General features: G+C 44.6%; 1 protein-coding gene across 1 annotated transcript in view; it reads right to left on the bottom strand.

Moving 5' to 3' along the window:
* ATRN (attractin) overlaps nucleotides 1–21643 on the bottom strand; it is a 251188-nt gene that overhangs the window by 13618 nt on the left and 215927 nt on the right. Inside the window, exon 27 of the mRNA XM_090035106.1 lies at nucleotides 11202–11309. Within this exon, the coding sequence (XP_089891232.1) occupies nucleotides 11202–11309 (108 nt within the window). The remainder of the gene's footprint in view (nucleotides 1–11201; nucleotides 11310–21643) is intronic.

Below are 21643 nucleotides of genomic sequence, written 5' to 3'. Positions count from 1 at the left end.
ATTTTAAAAAATATTGCATCCTCAGGAATTTGTGCATGTTCTCAGATAGAGATGAATTAGCTTCTTGTAATTATTTGCCATGCATGAATCTAGGTTAAGACTCCAAAGTTATCTTTGAAATCTTGGCCATGACAAGAAATTAGCTAGGCTAGAGTAAATCAATCCTTTTCCTCGAGTTCAACAAAGTCTCAATACGGTGTTTCTGTATCCAGAGAGTTTAACAAAATAATTTTTTAAAAAGGCGTGCAGTCTTTCTGGGCTAACCGCTAGCACAGTGAATAGTGCCAGATCTGGGCAAGAGTAACCAACAGCTTTTAGTAAATACCCAAAAATGTCACAGGCATATCAGCAGACACAGGTCTTCGGGTAAATCTGATATCTTTTATTAGACCAACCCAAATATTTGGAAAAATTCTTCTTTGCAAACTTTTGGGTATAAATACCCTTTGTCAGGCTGAGGAAGCACCTGCAGGTGGTTAGAAATATGCTCTCTCAGCCTGATGAAGGGTATTTATACTTGAAAGCTTGCAAACAAGAATTTTTCCAACTATTTGGGTTGATCTAATAAAAGATATCGGATTTACCCAAAGAACCTTATCTGCCTATGTCCTTAGACCAACGTGGCTACCACCTACACCCCCGTAGCAAGCATATCAATGTAAGTTACAGGGGTGAGAGCCAACTACACTCAACACACAACCACCCAATTTTAACCGAAGCAGGAGCAAGTCAGAAGTCTAACAAGCCGGGGGTGCAAATCTAGGTGAAGAGAAAGACTTGCAAATAAGTCCGGTTCTCTTTTGAACCCCAGTCAGCTTTAAGTTACAAAACCTTGTGGCCACGTCTCACTATTTTCACTCATCTAAGTTAACGCTAGCGCACCTTTTGATTCCCCACGCCCCCAGCTGTTAGTTACCTTAGGGGCAGCTTAAAACAAGACAACACAGTACAATTTGACCAGTAGCATACGGCGAATGTTGGAAATTCATCTCGATTTCCTGTGCCAGAGGGTAATTAGTTTGTTACTTTCAACACTTGGCTGCTTTTATAATACAAGGTGCATGTTAAAAGGATGAAACACAGCGGTCAGATGAAGATCTCAAACACAAGATACTTAAAACAACTCCCTGGCACAAAGGAATGCAAATTGGTCCTCTAAGACACTTTTCAGGAGCCATTGGTATTATTAGACTGTCAATCAGAGAATGTATTCATTTGTACCAGAGGGAAAGGAGAGTTTTAAAAACCTCTTTCACTGAAAAGGTTACAGGATGCTCTCTCTCGAGCTATTTTTTTTTTCCATCTGCTAAAAATCAAAGTATAGGTAATGCCAGCCACATCATGGGGCAGCAGAGCTGCAAACGTTGCTAGCTTTTCAATCCTATTTATAAATATGTGGCTCCTGTTGATGCAGAGAAATGGAACAAGTGAAATGTCGCTTTTATTCTACTGATGAAGAGAGAGACAGAGTCAGCTGTGTTAGTCTGAAGTCAGAGAAAAGGCAGGGGAGATTTGCACCGTATAGACTAACTCTGATGGAGTCAGTCTATAAGGTGCACGCCTACCTCACCTTCTACCTTAATGCTATCTGAATACAGGAGTAGGAGCCAGCTGGGTCATCAAGTCCAGCCCCTTGTCACCACAATCACATAAGTGACATCTCTCCATCCTTTACCCCACATGTGCCCAAAACACCCTCTTTTACCCTCTTACACAATACCAAAATGTACAAGGGACAGGAAAGATAACTGTTGCTGGCACCTGGTGAGGACCAATGTATCTCGTATTATGTTACCACCAAGTATTTATTCCAAATCCAAATTAAAAGCAAACAAAAACCCCCTCTCCTGAAATAGCTTATTTTACAGCAGAAACTTAAGATTTACACACCAGTCGTTAAGTAGAAATAATTCATTAAGGGAAGAGTTTATCTTTTGTTGCCTTCACAGTACAAATCGCTGCTAGAATACATCAGTTTCTAGTGGAGCTAATCAGTTTTGCACACCTGAGCTGCCCGCATGCTCTACTTTCTTCCCACCAGCAAGTCTGTATTAATGTGGCAGGTGTTCAAAGGGTACCTTCCTTCCCCCCACGAATTAGAAAGGGAGAGAACACAGGAAAGCAACACTCAAAGTAATTTAAAGATCAAAATGGATTGTCTCTTTTTGTTCTCGTGCTCCTCTTCACCACAATGTCACAGTAGCTCTCCTAACACTTGTTTGCATACGCAGACCGCATCTCCCGAAGGGACATCTTGTTCCAATGCTAGCATCGCCCATTTTCAAAATCAAGTAGCTACACACCAGTGGGCAACCTGTTGAATGGCTTGTGCTAATGTGCAAGCAGGATTACAGGTGGTAAAGAAAAAGCGCAAAAACCCCAACCTGAGAAATAATAAGTTAGAATCAGAGACTTGTTACAGCCTCCTTTGGAAATGAAGTGCAAATGGCCTGCGTTACGTATGTTAAACTGGATCATAACAGTTCTAGCCATGACATCTAGGAACAAACCATCTACTGTAATAAGAGTATAGAAACTTCCATCCTGGATTAAGTCAGAGGTTCAACTAGACCCGTATCCAATCTCCCAAAGTGGCTAGTGCCCCAATTCCTACAAATAAAGTTCAAGAAACCCAGCAGGAAGAAGCTATAGGCAAACTTGCCTCTTCCACAGTACATGCAAGAACAAAGTGGGAGTATTTCCAAATGGTGCTAGTGGTGGAAGTTGAATTGCTCTCCCAGGAAGACTACTCTGCAGTTGAATAGATCTGAAGATTTCTCCTGTACTGTTATTCCCACTCCTCTATGTAACATGCCTCGGATGAAGTATTAATCATTCCTCTTCTCCACCCTTGATGAACACCCTTCACGTTTCTACAGGCAATTCTATCCCTCTCAGCCCCTGATCAGTCAAGGTCTATGGTACATACTACTTAAGCAGGAGGGGGGGGTGGGCAACCTTTGTAGCACGAGTCCCATACAGTAAACCCCTCACCCTCTCAGAGTGCCATTCTGATCCCCTCCTGCTGTCTGATCTGCTGCTCTGCTTTCTGCTCCCTGCCCTATCTGCTACTGTACCACATGAGCCTGCGCCATGCCACTTGTGCTGCACATGGGCTACTGCAGGCTTCAAGTACGCCTGCACTACATTTGCTGCAACTCATGCAGACATGCTAGGCAGTGAGCTCTTTATCTAGCTGCCTTGGGTATTGCAGGTAAAGTGGCACAGAATTCCCAAGCTAAATAAATACTGGGATGGCGCGCCTATGCTGAGCGGCACAGGCAGATTGCTAGCAGGACTTCTAACAAGATAGCTTAAAGCTAGCTCTAAACTACCTGGACAAGCTGCAGAGAGTGCAGTGACTGCAGCGTGGACATACACCCACAAAATCAATCCTTTAGTTCAGGGGCCAGCAATGCCCGTGGGCCGAATCTAGCCTGCAAAGAGCTTGGATCTTACCTACCAGGTGGGGAACTGAGAACATAGTGCCATGTGCATCAGCTCTGACCAGGGGTGAAGGTGTAGGTTGTAGCCGTGTTGGTCTAAGCACACAGGCAGACAGGGTTCTTTGGGTAAATCTGATGTCTTTTATTAGAACAACTAAAAGAGCTGAAAAGATTCTTCTTTGCAAGCTGTCAGATACAAACACCCTTCGCCAGGCTGAGGAAGTGCCTGCAGTTGGTCTGGATGGAAGAGAAAGCAGCCAGAGGCCAGTAGGCATGCGAGAAAGCCAGTCAGTGAAAATGCAAATGGAGGCAGTCAGCTCTGACCATGCTTTCTGGCACTGCACGGCAAGCGGAGGCTGCGGCAGGATGGCAGGGAAACAGCAGCCCTCGACAGAGCAGGGAGGGCGGGAGCGTTGCCTGCCATTCCCAAAGGCTGCCAGCCCCTGCTCTTGCTATCTGCTGCCCTTCGGTGAACTCCTAGCATCGCATTCATTTCTGATGCTGTAGTGCTCAGATGCAGGAATTCACACCATGGCTGTGCAAGTGATTCTGCGTTTTAAATGGGTTTTCCTCCTGAGGTCTTTCAAAAGGCCTGCTTCATGATCTTTAGTACTAGCTGTCTGGTCTTGCTGGTGCTTATAACTTCTTACAAGTTTAATATGCATCCTGGGAGATGTTAAATACAAATGGACTGAACACAAATGACTGCAGTGCCCCACTTCCACTCTCTATCAAGGCACCACCATTTTTTCTCTACAGTGTCACAGGCAGAACTGTCAGGAAGCTTTTCATCCAACCCAACAGCATTTTTATCCAGGCCGATACAAGTTAATCACCAGATTGGCAGGCCAAGCATGTATCACTTTTTCTGCTCCTTTAAATACAGTAAGCAACTGTGGGGATTGGATGCTTCATAATGGGACAATTAAGAATTTGCAAGCGAGACTAATTTTGACTCCTTGAATGTTAATGCAGTGGAATTACATGCATGTCCACACATCAAAGGAGTAGGATGTTCCTAAGAAAGCCGCAGACTGTTTTCCTGACAAAATATTTCTCTTTTGGTCCATTCAGGCAGCTCTCAGTCGTGAACAGCCTCCAGTTCACAGATGGGGAAAAACATCTATCAGTGCTGGATTCTTAGTCTGGATATCTGGACGTAGCACAGGGAAGGCTGCAGTGCAGACCACCCCTCATAGCCAATCCCGTCTTGCACAACCACTTGACAGCCTCCCTCCAGGTTTCCAGCACAATTTGTTTGACCAGTTAAAGATACGCTTTTACTAGGCGTTGATCCCTTGGGTGTTTTTGCTCAAGATAATTGTCACTGTACAATACTTCATATATATATAAATTACTGACTATGGGAATTCGTTGCATGTTCTAACCCACAAAGATACCTAAAAACTCAAAGCCAATCAATACAAAGAAACCCTCCAGAACTTCTACTGGAAAAACTTATTTTAAGGGCTGCTGCTGACGAGCTGCAATGAAGTTCCTTAATGAGGAACGTTTGAATAGGAGTCTGACTTGTAGTTACTTGGTCTGAGACATCTGCGTTGCGGTTTAGTGACCATTAGTCTTAAACACAGGATCACAGAACCACAGACCATGAGGGCTGGAGGGGACCTCAGGAGGTCACATCTAGTCCAACCCCCTGCTCAGAACAGGACCAGCCCCAATTACATCATCCCAGCCAAGGCTTTGCCTACCCAGGTGTTAAAAACTTCCAAGGATGGAGATTTCACAGCTGCTCTGGGGAGTTTGTTCCAGTGCTTTACTGCCCTCCTAGTGACAGTTTTTCCTAACATCCATCCTCAACTTCCCTTGCTGCAGCCTGAGCCCATTGCTCCTTGTCCTGCCATCTGCCCCCACTGAGACCAGCCCAGCTCCATCCTCTTTGCAGCCCCCCTGCAGAGAGGTGAAGCTGCTATTCAATCCCCCTCCATCTTCTCTTCTCCAGACTAAATCAGCCCAGTTCCCTCAGCCTCTCCTCACACGTCACAACCCCAACCCCCCAAACCATTTTCATTGCCTTCCACTGGATTCTCCAACCCATCCACTTCCTTTCTGTAGTGGGGGCCCCACAGCTGGACACAGGACTCCAGACGTGTCCTCACCAGTGCCAAACAGAGAAGAATCACTTCCCTCAATCTGCAGGCAATGCGTCTGCCAATGCAGCCCAGAACACCATTAGCCTTCAAGCATCACAGGAATGGATCCCAGAGTCATCTAGTCCATCCCCCTGCTTAGGACAGCATCATCCCTAACTAACCCTAACCAGACATCCAAACCAGGTGTCTGTCTAACCTGCTCTTGAAAACTTCCAGGGATGGAGATTGCACAGCTTCTCTAGGTGCCCGTTCGAATGCTTCATCACCCTCAAAAAGCTCTTCCTAATCACCAACCTAAATTTCCCCTGCTGAAGCTTGGGGCCATTGCTCCTAGTCATGTTCCCAATGTCCACAGAGAAAAGCTCATCTCCTTCCGCTTTATAACTGCCCTTCAGGTATTTGAAGACTCATTAACCCTCTCCCAGTCTTCCCGTTTCAAAACTAAATAATCCTAGTTTTTTCAGCCTTTCCACAGAAGTTATGTTTCCCAAGCCTCTATTCATTTCTGCCACTGGACTCATTCCTCTTTGTCCATACCTTTTTTGAAGTGTGGAGCCCAACATTTAACACAGTAGCCCCAGGTGAAGCTTGGCCAGTGCTGAGTAGAGTGGAAAAATCACTTACAAGAGACACTCCAGTTAAAACAATCCAGTATGTTGTTAGTTAAAAAAGAATAGTCACAAATGCACGCTGTGGGCTCCTAGTCGGCTTACGGTCCACTGTAACCCCCCCCATGTCCTTTTCTGTAGTGCTGCCAGTGATTCCCCAGCTTGCATTTCTGCATGCAATTAGTCTATCCCAAGTGCAAGACTGCAAATGTTCTTGTTGGACTTCACCTGGCTGATTCTGGACCATATTCTACCCAGGCCATTCTGGATCCTAGCCCAAAGTGTCTGCAACTCCACCCAACTTGGTGACACCTGTATATTTACTAAGAGTGCACTCAATCCCATTGCCCGAATCATTAATGAAAATGTTCAACAATAGCACACTGAGGACAGACCCCTGGGGAATCCCACTTGATACCTCCTGGTAAAAAGTCAGTGAGCCACTGATAACTATTTGTTGAGAACGATAATGCAACCAGTTATGTATCCATCTTATATCCATGTATGACCTTAGTTTACAAATGAGATTGCAGTGGGAGACCATCTCAAAAGCCTTGCCAATAATCAAGGTGCATCGCATGCGTTTGCTCTACCAACCAGTTATGTATCTACCTTTTGTTGACGTATGTTCTTAGCTTATGAATGAGATGACGAGGCTTTTGATGTGGTTTCCCACTGCAAATAATTAAGGTGCATCACATCTGTTGTTTTACCAACTAGTTATGTACCTATCTTTTGTCAATGTATATCCTTAGCTTATGAATGAGACTGCAGTGGGAGGCGGTGTCAAAAGCCTTGCCAAGGTGCAATCGCATCCGCTGCTCTCCCCCTAACGAGAATCTGTCACCTTATCTTAGAAGAAAATCAAGTCAGCCAGGCATGGTGAATTCATACTGGCTGTTCCTGCTTCTGTTCTCTTCTAGGTCTTCAAATATGCTTATTAAAAAGTTGTATCATTCAGCAGAGCATTCAAACAGCTGTGGCTTTAAAAAAATAAATAAAATAAAGACAGCCGATTTTGTCAGAGCCAATCAAATTTTAGAAGAGAATTGTGATCTAGCAGGTATCTGAAGGGAGGGAAATTACCTGTTGCCTAGCGGCACACTGCCATAGGAATACTTTCCCTGCAGGTAAAAATCGCTTTCCTACTACTATGTACACCAGGAAAAATACTAATTGAAAACACTATTGTAATACTGTCCAGCTGGAAAATATTAATTTAGAATGGAACTGGCTTGACATAAGCTGCCAGTTGGTCATGCACAATGGAAAAGGAAATGAGCCTCTTGCAGACAAACCGCCCCATTTTGCACTTCTCTTCGATTCCCGCCCCCCACCTCCTGTCACTTCCACCCCTACCCCCACACACAGATGAATCAAAGGACTTGGATTAGTAATTGATTTATTTGTGGGGTACAATGTGCTTGCAGTTAGTACTAAGAAGCCTGGATTTTTTGTGCCAAGCATGTTAAAGGAAGGACAAGCAAAATGAAGGATCAACAAAGGTGGATGCAGGATGGTAAGGGTAACTGGATAACCACTTACAGTCCCATCACTTGCCTAGTATTTTTGTTCTCAAATCTTCTTCTGCTAACAGGAAAACAGTAGGCAATTTAACCGTCCACCCCATCACCCCTAATTTTCTAGCATACAACATACACTTTTCTCTCCAAAAACAGCTGCTGGAAATTGGGATGGGCATTTTAAGTAAGGAAATATGGTAAAAGCAGTTTCTCCCATTTAAGCTTCTACCAGGCAAAAACAAAAGTAACACATGATCCATAGGGAGCAGAACAGTGAGCAGACTCATTTACTTCACTGCTGCTACTTATGGCAAGGAAAGATTTTTCTTCTCCATTTTGCCTTCATAAAAAAGGCCTGGGTCTTATTCTGGGGTGTGCTGTATGTATGTATATTTCTATGCCAGGGATGTATTTGGTAGCTGTCTTGTTCCTAGACAAAAAGAAATGCAAAGCTCTGAAACTCTTGGTTTAGAGACGATACCTTTTATTAGGCCAACTAAGAAATCACAAAGAAAAAAAGATAGATAATTTTTAGTTGGTCTAATAAAAGGTATCATCTCTGAACCAAGAGTTTTAGCGTTTTGCATTTCTTCAAGCATGTCGGAAATGTGGTTTTCCCTTGCCTGTGGTCAGCAGGAGATGGGCAAAATGAGAATGCTTCTCGAGCCTCTTACTCCCTATAGTTGAAAAGGTAACCTCACCATCAACTCCTGAGACTTGTAAGGAGGTCAGGGACTGTGGTGCTTGACAAATCAGATGATGGGCAAAGAGAAGGTAGCCCATGGAAGGGAAGGAACCTAGTACCAAGTGAGGAAGGAGATGAATGAAGTCCTGATCGTGATGTTATTGAGAGAGGAGCTGTCAAATATTGAAGTAAAAAACAATTGAATCAATGACATCAATCGCACTTCGATCTGTTGTGGGGGGTGGGGGGGGAAGGAGGGCAGGAGACGCCATGAGCCTTGTTTTGCTCCAGGCTAATCCTGCAGGAGCACTGTTTTCTACTAGATTTTTTCTAGAAAAAGTTAGGTTAAGTAATGGAAAGAAGAGGATGGGGAAATGCCTGAAGGAAGGCTGGTTTCACATAGCATCCAACCGTCCACCACCTGTGTTTTCCGTTCCAATACCGAGTGCCAAGCTGGGTGTTTTCCCTCCCTTAGTAATGTCAATTTAGTTTAAATCATGGATCCTATGAAAAGATAGAGAAGAATTTAAATAATTCATACCAGCCGGAACTTTTTAACCCCGTTTTGAAGTGAACAGAGACTGTCTTTTTCATACTAATGATGAATGTAGGCACCGTTCTCACAGCAGCAGCCTCATCCCTTCAAATATTATTCCTGCCTTAAAGAAAGGACCTACAGGAAAGTCAGCAGCCTGTCAATTTTCTTCCTGGGACTAACGAGCTTGAAAGGAAAACACTGCAAGGTTTACAATGTAAGCAAGGCCATAGGTGAAAGTGTGGTTTGTAATATATTTTATGGAGCGCCTATGAAAACAAAGGCAATAGTGTTGCATCACTTAAGAAATAATACTGCCACGGCATTTCCCTTAATACTTGACTATACACAGAAGTGCTGGATCAGCAGCTTCTCAGGCTGAAGTTAATTAATGTAATCACCGGTGTGGACCTCAGAAATGCAAGCTTCCTCTGAGTGGCTCTCAGCTATGCAGCCTTTACTGTAAAAGGGACCTCCTGTAGGAGCATAGGAAGAGGAAGAGCAAGATATTTCAGCACCTGCGGTGGAGAAGGGGTGTGCAGTGGGGGTAATTACACTGATCACTGAAAAGGGAGCAAAATCTTACCTGCTCCAGCTCCTCCTGCAGCAGTATGTGTTTAGGGACCTCTGGGAGCTGGTGCTCTGTTCGCTTCCCACCTGCCATGGCAAACACTCCAGCCCAGTGCCCCACTTGCCCCCCCTCTCTTCCCAGTTACGCTACTGGGTAACCAGTCCAGTCACAAAAAAATGTTCATTCTACAAAGACTTCTTCATACCTCAAACAAGATTTGATATAGTCGTTAGGAGTGAATTACTTCCAATAAACATCTTCTGCCCAGAATTTAAAGAGGACATCAAACTTGCTTGGAGTTTAGGCCCTAGTTTGACTGACAAACTGATTCTTGCACTGTATCACTCCTCCAATTCCTACCACCACATGCTGCCATCCCTCTGCTGTTACTTGTTTCACATACTGGACAGAGCTGGGGATGGATATGCAGAAGTACTGAGCACTGATAACGCAAAGTCAACGGGGATTGGAAATGTATTAGGACCTCTGAGGAGTATGGCCACCACGGCTTAAATCACTGAGTTGTTCATAATTAATGGATGGTTTTACCAGCCCTCACCACCCCCCAAGTTGCTTGTTAAAAAAGAAGGGCAATACTTCCCTAACCTGAGAGGTATGATGGCAAGTTTACGGGGCTTTTGGATACTGGGTGATAAGCACTATGCAGAAACAGGTGTTCATATGCTGAACATGGAAACGGGAGAGATCTTACTGGACAGCTGCAGCATTTATGGAGAGTTGTCTGTCACATGCACCCAGTGAGGCAAGACTTCCCCGGAAGAAAGCTACGGGCATATAACAGCTGACTATACGCAGCGGAGGGGAAGACTTAAGGTTGCCCTGGCATCTTTAATGGTGGCAGTGGTTGCACAGGCATCTTGAATTTCCTGACACTCAAGTCTGGACTTTAACGTTAATACATATTTTGCAGACGTTTCAATGTGGCTGCATATACTTTAAGGGGGGAAGAAATCATATATTTTTGAAATCATGCGAAGTCAAGCGAAACGGTTTTGTGCCTGGGTTGTGAAGCCAGGCTGCCATGAAATAAAACTCCAAATAGGTGGATGTATGTGTAGCAGCAGACAGATATAAAATGTGTATCTTGGGCACCTTAGTTGTTCTTTCTAGTTACTGCCATCAGAAGCTGACCAAAGCCAAGCCCCACTGTAATTCTCTCTCTTGCCTTCAGCTGCTTTTCAAACCAGTATTTTTATATAGATGGAGCATCGAAGAGTATTCAGGATTACAGCGAGGCACTTTGTGAATCTCTCCTCCTTCCCATTTTGCATGCATGATATCATTTTGAACATTTATTTGCATGAAAAAATACATTTATATCTTCACAGAATACAGGAGACAATTACTCTTCAGTTTCTTTTGAGGGACCTCACAAGAATGGCTTCTATCTGCAGCACCTGCAGCTATTTCCAGACAACTGTTCTGCTTTGTTAAACTGTATTCTTCTTGATTACAAGGCATAAAAACTCAAAAAAGGTGTAACTTTTATTTAAACCAATGTAGCCCCCCCCCCAAAAGACATAAACTGCAGGCATAAAATTAAGTCAAAACAAGACCTGATGGCTTTCAAGTGTTCTTAGTTTCTTACAGGTTACCCATGACTAGCTGGTTTCCATTACTGCTTGTACCCACGGCACAGAACATGCATCTTTGAAGATAAATTACAGGTAGGACCACCCTACAAGTGTGAATGCTCACCTTTATGCTTCCTCCAATGAGATCGGGCGGTTCCTCGTCTGTTTCTAAGGCAACGTTGATGGAGGCAAAGGGGCGACTAGCCATCTGTTGCATCTCACGGAGTAGTTGCTAAGTGAAAAAACAGAGAAATATTACTACGTTGCTCCAACAGGAAAGGAAACTGTCCGATGCATTTCACCGAACACAAACAGATACAGCCTTCGATTTGCAAGGGAAATTCTTGGGACTTTACCTGGGCTTAAGATGATTCAATGCCACCAGAGGGGAACAACTTCTAAATAAAACCACTGGCATCACTGTCAGACGTCTCATCATGCTAAGACAGTGAAGCCAACCATTTTTGTGCCGCAAATTAGCCCTGTGCCCTCACCGGGTGCCACTCCAGTCCCCCATCCTGCCTGAGCTGCTACTTGCTTTCTGCCTCCTACCGTATATACTCCCTGACCGATCTGCTGCTCCGGTTTCTGGTTCCTGCCCTGTGTCCCCTGCACAAATCTGCTCCCTGCCCATCTCCTCCCCAATATGCACGTGCTGCAGAGAGGCTGCCAGTACCACATGTAGGTTGGCTGCCCCTGTGCTAAGAAAGACGCTGAGATTTTCTGCATATACAAGTCAGGCAGCTGCCAATGCACTTGCCATAACAGCACAGCAGCAGCTAAATGCTGCATGGTCATGCAGGGTCTAAATGCAGCGAACTGCAAGCACAGCGATGCACCATACTCAAATAGAAAACACCAGGTCAAATTGCTAGGCAAGTTTTTAGAAATCCCCCAAGTAAAAGCCTCTTGGTAAGATTTTAAGTCTCTCAGACATAAAGATGGTGCCCTCTATATAGCAGAGTGTGAAACAGTTCAGCTTGTGCACAGCAGCAGGGAAGAAAGCCCCTTTTTTCCAGCTTCAGTGGCTAAAAGGTCCTAACAGTAGCAGCAAACTCAACGTTGGCAATGAGATGTGGACATCAAACCGTAGCTCTCAGAAGCAACAGGAATTGTACGAAAAGCTGCCTGATTAATAACGGAGCGGGGATGCGACCCCCTTGAAACAAACAAAGGGAGCCATCAACAGCTTGGCTGCAGCAAGTTACTGAAATCCCTCCGGCTTGAACATGGTTCGGGACTTTGGGCATGTGGTAGGACTATTGAACTACTCTAACCAAGCTTTCTATAACTGTGGCAATTTGAAATGCATCCTGTACTCAAACGCTTGACTTGAAGAGTTGCAGAAACCGCTGATCAAATACAATATCCTCTTCCCTGTGTCCCGTCCCCCACTTTGAATTGGGAGATTTTATCAGGTCAAGAATCCCAATTATTAGATGCAAGATTTGAGACGTACTTGGCACTTTAGAAATGAAACATGCCGTGTTCTTGCTGCCGACAGCTTAAGAAAAAAAAAATGAAGCGCAGACGCATGGCGGCAGAAGGGGATAGAACAGGCAAGCAAAAGGGATTTAACAGGCAGCTCTTTAGAGCCACAAATTCTGGCTTTTCTTTTTCTTGAACCTCCTTCTGTCCCTCCTTTTTGTTCAGCTGTTGTCTGCTCAACTCCTCTGTTACCAACAAATCTTAAGCACATACTTGCTCTCTACCTCTCCCTTTTCCTCCGTTACCACGTCAGCCCACACACAGACATGAAGCTGGGAGGAAAACACTATCTTTGGGGATTTGAAATAGGATACCCATTTTTGGGTTTGAATCTTGACAAGGCTGTAGTGGCCAAAAATCTTTGCTATTTGAATGTATTTCACTTTTCCTGACACGTTCACGTTGTTGTTTCTAGTTGACAGTTATCCTCATTAAAAAAACAACTGTTTTTACGTTGTTTTAAGTAGCATCAGCTAAGGCAGAGGTTCTCAACTGCACTGGACTCCAGGCATCCCTTGGAAAATGCCAGTTCTTAGTTTTCACTTATTTCTCCACTACAGAAATAACAGAGCAATTCTTCTGGAAGACCAGAACAGGTCAGAAGGTTTTTGACACTATGGATTCCTATTTGAAATCCCTGGGCTGTTCTTGTGCATCACGTGTAGGTGATTGTACACTTAATGGTGCTGATATTGCGTGTCCATGCCCCTAAAAAGGATCTCAGGGCATCCCGGGGTGCCACGGCATCGTGGCTGGGAATCACTGAGCTCAGGCATAAAAGTCTGAAGAGGAGACTTAAAGATGCCTTCCCTCATCCCAAAAGATGAAACATTTCAGGAGGAAGAGTACGGCAAAGACCATCTTCTTTAGACCCCTACAGTCGGGTTTTGAGGATTTTCAGTCCAGCAGAATCCAAGACCTTTCACCAACACAACAGAAAAAAGAAAACAGCAAAGCCAGGTTTGATCTCCAGAAGAAATCAAATATCTGTCTATAGACAGAGAGCCAGAAACAAATTAAAAGATAAATCCACAGGATTTTTCTGTCCACCTGCAACATGTACTTGGAGGTGAAAAGGGACCGTATGCTGATGTACTGAACCTCCAGTAATTTGGGCATATGCAGAGTACTCTCAGCAGATTGCAAGCTAAAGCAAGTGTGAAACAGATTGTTGGGTTGTCTTTCCTTTAATTGTCCCCTTCAGCTATCATAAAGTGTGCTGTCTAATGGCTGCAAAAATCAGAGAACAAGCTGTCCTGATAAAGATGTCCAAAAAGAAGAATGAACTGAAAACCGTTAGCTCTTAGAAGGAAGTTTCATGGGCTGGGTTTACAACATGGCTTCTAATGAGATCAACAGGCGCTTTAGAGGGTAAAATCCTGGGTGATGCCATGACAAGGTGTGCATCTGAAATCCGGGAACAGGGGGAAAAAGCATCGTCACCAGCGACTGCATGGCCTCCGTGACTAGAATCGGATGAGGATTTACCTGTTTCGAGAACTAGTAAAGATTTGCCTTCACTTTAATAAAAGAAGTGTGCCTCTTACTGGCCTCAATTCCACAGACAACTCAATAAGCATAAAATGTGCAATTAAACAGCACTCCTTGAATTTGGGCAGGTGAGTCTGTATCATTCAGATATGCCACAGTTCACATGCTAACCTTTTCCTTGAGGTGAGGACTGGTTCCCCTATTTATGGCTGTATTGGACAAGCCGTGTAACAAGTAGTAACAAGATTTACGATAAAAATGAATTCCACAAAAACCTACTCTACAAGGAAAATACAGCTTTTTTAACGCATGCATTGTCCTCTACACAAAAGAACAAAAGTGCTAGACTGTGCAAGACCAATAGTTCATCTAGCCCAGTCTCCAACAGCAGTAGTGGTAGATGCTTCAGAGAGACAGCATGGCTACGGGCAGGAATGACACGTCACCCAGTATTAGTGATCAGAAACTGGTTCAAATCTGTAGCGCAGCAGAAGATCAGGGCGCATAAACTGCTTTCAAAATGACAGAGTGGTTATAATAAATCTGCATGGATGTTGTATCAAACTTAACTGATGTGGTTAAACCAGTTTATTGAACTTCTGTCCCAGATCCCCTCCAGATTCAAGTTAACTCATAGTCCTCCGGTATCCCACCATGCTTTGCACCTCTCCTGCAATCCCTGCTGCCTCTCAGGGAGGGGAGGCAGGCTAGCTTTGGCCCAAGCTGTCTGCTCCACCAAGCAGGGAGGCATGCTCTAGTGGCCCCCTGCCAGGCCACTGCAGGCATGTGGCTGCCTTTCCAGAATCAAAAGCGAGTGTCTGCTCACTTGCTTACCAGCAGGGATCCAGGTTTTAAGTTTCCCACAGAAAAATGTGCATTTTCCCTTTCATTTTAACAGAGAAACCCACAGATTTTCCACTTTTGCAAAGAACTCTCTGCAGGCAGGCAGAGTTCCAGTCTGCAAGGGGCTGTGGGGAGCAGGAGGATGGCGATCAGGCGGGGGGAGCCATGTACAGTACATGCATATGGCCGCCAGGCAGCCCACAGATCAGCTCCTGCAGCTAAATCGGATGGGAGGGAATCGAAGCCCCCAAAGGGAGGGAGTTAGGCAAGGATGGGGCTGCTGCCTAGCCAGGGCAGTACATGGGGCTTGGGCCTTAATATACGGTCGCAGGGCCTGGGTGGGGAGTGGCTCAGAGTCATGGGCAGCTTGTCCAGGGGACAGGGGTGGGGCTAGCTCCCCATCCACTGCGTGCAGTCCTGGAAGGAACAAGGGGGCACGTGCCCCCCACATTTGCGAGTGGGGCGGGGTGGGTTGCCTTCCCCACGGGGCCTCTGCAGCCCAGCAGGTGGAACCTAACCTAGCAGCGCAGAACAGGGCAGGGTGGTGAAGCTTCTTGCTGCTGCAAGCTCCACGCCGCCCTGGCGAGGCACCCCCTCGCCCACCTGGCAGCAGCAGGAGTGGCGGCATAAAGTTGCGTCCCTCACTACTGCCATGTTGGCAGGGGGCACTTTGCCAGGGTGATGCAGGGCTTGAAGCGGCAAGGAGCTTTTCTGCCTGGCCAAATCGCATCCACTGGGTTGCAGACGCCCTGGCGGGAGGGTAGCAGAGCAGGGAGCCCGAGGCCACAGTGGGCAGCCTGCACCCGCCCCCCACGGACTCTGCTCCATCCATGCCGCCCGTAAAGGAAGGGGGAGTCAGGCTCTGCACTCTGCCGCAGTAGCTGCTGCCTCCCACGGGCAGCAGCTGGGGCTCAGGTGCTGCTGCGGGGGGCAGGGTGCTGCAGACCCAGGTCCCTGACTCTGTAGCCCTGACATCTGGGGCACCCCTCTGGCAGGGCTCGGGTGGCAGGGGGCTCTGGGTGGGGAGTGAGGAGCACCAGGATGGGCTGTGGGGGATGGGGGGAGTGAAGAGCTTGGACCTGCCTCCTGGTAAGCTAAGGGGTCAGGGACAGCTCTGATTTTCCATGATAAAAATCCCCAAATCAAATACCAGAACATATAGGTACTTAGAATGTATTCTATTATAGTGATCGAGGTGCTGGTAGGCTTCCAAATTGCTTTAAAATTGCAAATATATCAATATAACCTTGTGTTCAATTGATACCTAGATATAGTGGCATTTTATTTTCGTCATGGATTTGGGGTTTTTAATCAGATAATTTGCATGGATTTTGTTTTTGTAAAAATTAGAGAAGTTGTGGTTTTTAAACAGAGAAAACCAAGATTCCAGCTTATCACTTCAATCTACACGGCTTAGACTAACCTGCAGAGATTGAATCATTTCAGCCTCTGGTTCTTTGACTGTCTGTGCTTAGCCCACATGAACAAGGTACATCTAAAATGAACTATTCCCTCTCGTACCCTCTTGGACATCCCCTATCACTGGTTTAGGAATATCAGAGAATACATCCCTGAGTATCCATTTCTGATACCTCCTCTGTACACATACAGACTTGCTGAATTATCTATTAATGCTGATTTTTTAATTAAGGTTTTGTGTTTTGCTGCAAGGGAGAATATGCTGTGCTGCTTTTGTCTCAAGCCAGGAACGGGATTCTAGCGAAGAGACAAAATCTGTCAGCTGAAACATGCAGGGTGGGCAGTCGATTATGGGCCAGACACTTGCTATTTGCTTGTTTTTAATTATTTGCTTTGTGGGATGGCAAACCACTGGCCTTAATCTCTTTCTAGTAAAGTCTCTGTGAAACGAGTGTGATGGAAACTGCTTGGAAGTGTTTAATCACTTCTTAGGCTACTTCCAAGCAAAATGTTCTGTAAGCCCATAATACAATTTCATGCCGTACTGTATAGATCAGAGTGACCAGTACTCCATACTTCAGTAACTACAATTTAAAAAATTAAGAAATATGTATGTAAAGTTTGAATTCCACTGGTTTGCATTTTGCTTTGAGTAACGGCAAAGAAACCCCTTTGAGCATCACAAGTTACAGAGATCAGAAAACAGGTGGCATGAAAGCAGCACCCCTCCCCAAAACTGAATAGGGGGTGTTGAAAAGATGGCAAGGAGCAAGGAAGACAACTTGGGGTGCTCATCAGATGGAGCCAAGATAGAAAACAGAAGATGCACTTACAGGAGTAGATTGAAGCAAGTGTTGCAGACCAAATGCTCCTTAAAAACCACTGCATATCATTTTTAAAGCTTCACATGTATAAATTGGTTGACAACCCCAAGTAAATACCGGTGTGTTACTGATCTACAAAGAAAGCACAAGAACTGGAGAAACGCTTCATTTGTTTTGTAATAGCAGATTACTTCATAGGAAAGAGAAACACCTACCTAAGGTATTGAGTTGATTTACTAAAATAGCCCGAGCTCCATTCTGAGACAGGAAAGGCCTAAACATCATATTCAGAGTAATAAAGCAGCCAGCAGTTTGTTTCACCACCCCATTGCCAATCTAAATGCCCTTCCACTCTGTTTTATTTGTTTTATGATAATACAGTTTTTCTACATTTCAGTCCGGAGATGGCGATAGCTTTTTGAGAAGGCCGTCAATTCTTTAGGAACGTGGCAGCATTTTGGATCTCAATAGCTCCCTATAAATCCTGGTTAAAAACAGGTAGACAAAATAGCACGGTAAAAACTTACCTGAAGATTTTTTAAATCAACACTTTGCCTTAGCTTTCGGTAAGTATGAAAATGAAGAATAGGATAGCAAAGGCAGGACTTTTGACAAGAATGAACCCAAGGAAATGGAAAATTGTCATACTGGACGCAAAAGCAAAATGCAAAGAGCTTCATGTACTTAAGGCGGGGGGCAGACAAAATAAAGTAACCTTCATCCCAAATTTGGAAAGAAGCATCAGGTAAAATTGCAGCTTTAGTATGAATGTCTTTTAAGAAGTCTGTCAAGTCCAGAGGGATACCACATGACTGGAGAATATCGAATAGGACGAGGCCTCTCCTATCCTACTGCAAGCAGGGGCCTCTCCTGGTCTGCAAGTCCGACCCTCAGTATCACGCAAGTCTTTAGAACACATTTGGAAGAAAAGATTCATTAAAACCACAGACAAGAAGGGAAAATGGTGTGTAATATAAACATAGGATTGCAAAAAGGGGTTGCGGTCAAGTAGGTTGATATAGTTTTGGTTGTTTTTAGACAAGGAACATGTCACAGGACTAGGGGTCAGCAACGTTTTTGTGCAGCGTGCCAAGAACACCTGCAACCTCTGCTTGGAAGACGCCGGCGTGCCGGGGGTGGATGGGTGGGGCAGGGAGCTGCGAGGGGCCTGATGCTTGTTGTGGCAGCCCAGGCCCCTTACCGCCGTCGACCCAAAGGAGCGTATACATCCGCCGCTGGCAGCGAGTCGGGCCAGGGCACTGCAGACCCTGGTGCAGCTGCTTGCAGCCTTCCACTGCCTGCTGCAAGCAGCCCAGGCTCCACGGCAGGTGGCAGGGGCCTGCCTAGAGTCCAGCCTGGCTGTGGCAGGCAGCCGGGAGGCTCCAAGCAGCTGCACCAGGGTTTGCGGAGCCCCGGTCTGGTTCACTGCCAGTGGTGGGTGCACATGTGCCTTGGGGCAGACAGTGGGAACACCGCGCTGTCATTACAAGGAGTGGGCCCCTTGCAGCTTCCCCATCATCTGCCCCAGGTGCGTGTGCATTCATTGCCAGCAACCAGCCAGGCTAGGGCTCTGTACACAAAACATCCTGACCTGTTCTCATCTTTCTGATTTCTTTACAACAGAAACAGTTTTGGTAGGGTTTTGTAATAAAAAAAAAATCAAGTGAAAACTAAGCTGGCCTTTCCAAGTGGTGCCTTGAAGTTTAAAAAGTTTGAAAAGGTTACTGGCCTAGTAAAACAAAGGTTGAGAAGCATGATTGATCTCCAAATAAATGGAGGATACATAACAAGGGGAAGGGGAAAAGATCATGCTAATTTTAGGCCAGCGGTTAAAAGAAAGTTTCAAATCACTAGAAGAGCAAGAGTTTGGAACAGTCTTCTAATGAAGAAGTAGGGGCACACAGTCAAGTTTTAAGATGCAATTTGGCCAGTTTATACAGGTTGCCAGGATATGGTTCTCTCTGATAACAGAGACCGGACACTTTCCTAGTCCTAAGTCTTTAGTAATCCAAGGATAAAATGGTCTAACTTGACCCCGTATCACTCTTTGTGGTTACTACCTGCAAAGAAGCGCAAGTGCAAAACTGCATTTTGGTTTTATTTCTTCTACTTATGTCCCAGTGACTCGGGCATCTACTACAACAGAAAACGATAATCTATGCTTGAAAAAAAAACTCAGGCTGATGCAGTAGGGCAATGACGGGAGAACAAGACTAGGAGGAGAGGTTTGTGGGAAACAGAGGGGCTATGTTGGTGAGACTCCGCAGGATCAGTGAACAGCAGGGATCCTGATTTTCTCTGATAAAAAAAATCCCCAATTTTCGGATTAAAAAAAGTAACCCCACATCCACATTTTTCTGCAATTAAAATGAAACACCACTATATCAATTGATCTATTGATATAGATCTCTATATCTAGCAGTGTTTCATTTTAATCAAGAAAAAAATGTGGATTTTTGGTTACTTTTTTTTTAATCAGACCAAAGAATCACTTACTTATCTATCTACCTAACTATCTATTAGTGGTGTTTCATTAAACATGGAAAAATGTGGATTTGGGGTTACTTATTTAATCCAAAAATTGGGGATTCAGTTTTTGGTTGGCAAAACCAGGATCCCTGGTGAACAGACGTGACAAGAGGAGGGCCGACACATGATGCAACATGAACTCCTGAGGAACGAGAGCCACGTGACCACATCCATCCTTAGGAGGCGAGAAGAAACCCACCTTGCTCAAGTACAGGAAGGGGAAAACTGCCCAAATGTCTCAGCTCAAAGAAAGATTAAGACAAAATTTTATTGACCTTGAAAAGGATCTTTCAACAGCTTTGCTGCTTTAAGTGTCCTCTCCATGTCCCCGGTATCAGACAATGTGACTTCCTCTGCCATCCTTCTCATTGTACTCTTTTGCATTTTCTGCACAGAAGCTCCATACTTCCTTTTTACTACAAACTATGTTTCTTTTTAATATTCAATTTCATGAGCTTGGGATTTAATTCATACATAAACCCAGGCAAGTCCTCAGGGTCTCTCATTAGCTATTCCTAACACTCAATTCCCCCCCCCCCGCCCCCACTCAGCTGATTCTACGTCTTCTGTCTGCAGGGATGTTGATCATTATCAGGGTTGGGGGTGCATCTTGCAAACTCAGATCATTGTTATTTATTGCAACCTCTTCCACCTACATTGGGCTTTCTGGTTTACTAAATATTGTCCATCTTATTTTACTTTCTTTTCAGGTGAATTGGCAGCAACTCCACCTAGCCAAGCAGAGAAGTGCTCTCTCAGGTATTCTTGTGGTTTCTCTCTCTCCTCTCCTGCATAACCCAATGTACAAGGCTGCACTGGAATACTTGATGCCAACCCACAATTTAAGGAAACTTGCCTCATCAGCTCTGTACTCCTTAATCATTTCAAATATGCATCAACTGGCTGAGTCTATTCAGTGGAGGGAATTTAATAAACTGTTACAGTTGCACAGAGGCTTCAAAGGGAATTTTCCTTTGTATGAAGCAATGAAACCCAGTTTCTTCTCTATTAAAACTTCCAAATAGACAGTAGCATTGAACCCACCGTAAGCATTTCCTTAGCACATTTACACAAAGAGATGTGGTTTCAGATAGGGTCAGATGTTTGGTACTACCTGCCTCTCCTTAAAGGGAGAGCGCCTATTAAACAATATGCTACAAGTCATTTGACCATCCAACAAGTAAGCCATTGGCCACTTTTCAGATCCCCCCCCACTCGGGGTTAAACGAGAACAAATCTGGAAAAGAACAAAGATACTTCCTTTCACCCAACTGCGGTCTTTTTGACAAAATACCTTTGGTCCTACTACTATTAAACTATACTGCTCTCCTTAAAAATACCAAGTCCTCTTCCACCTTTCCCTAATGACCTCCTACTATAAGCAATAGATGTTACTGATACTATTATTACAATTAGTAATAGAGATCAGTTACACCAAAGATTTAAATTTCTTCATGCACATGGATGGATACGTAGGAGGCATATACAATGTAGGCTCACAAATGCATAAATTATATCGGGGACTGATTCCAACTGTGGTTGAATCCAATTAGAGCTGGCAGTCTTTATGGTCTATAATCCCGTACTTGTGTGTGTACAAAGTACTGGAATTGGTATAAAATTGGTTCTTGTCCACGCTGCATGCTTAACTCTGAAAACCTGCCCTCACCTATCTTTCAAGCCAGCTTCAGAGCTCTCACCCAACCTGGCTTGCCTGACCTGTGACAGCCAGTTTTTGAATGGGGCACCAAAGCATCTACACTATTACCACCTGGTTGTGTTGGGAACCTGTTGTAGTCTATATTTTATAATCCTGCATTTATTTTAACCCTGTAAAAAGGAGACAGATAAATGCACAAATGCGTATTAGATCTATACTTCATATCTATGGTTTTATAGCGATATTTTACGTGTATGCACTTCATAAAGATGAGCTCTGTGCTTTTTAGAAATAAATGAACAATGCTATTTA

The sequence above is a fragment of the Crocodylus siamensis genome, chromosome 2, assembly GCF_052110815.1.
Source record: "Crocodylus siamensis isolate JL-2025a chromosome 2, ASM5211081v1, whole genome shotgun sequence".
NCBI lineage: Eukaryota > Metazoa > Chordata > Crocodylia > Crocodylidae > Crocodylus > Crocodylus siamensis.
Note: the sequence above shows the minus strand (reverse complement) of the source record. Positions and strands in the feature narration are given on the sequence as shown.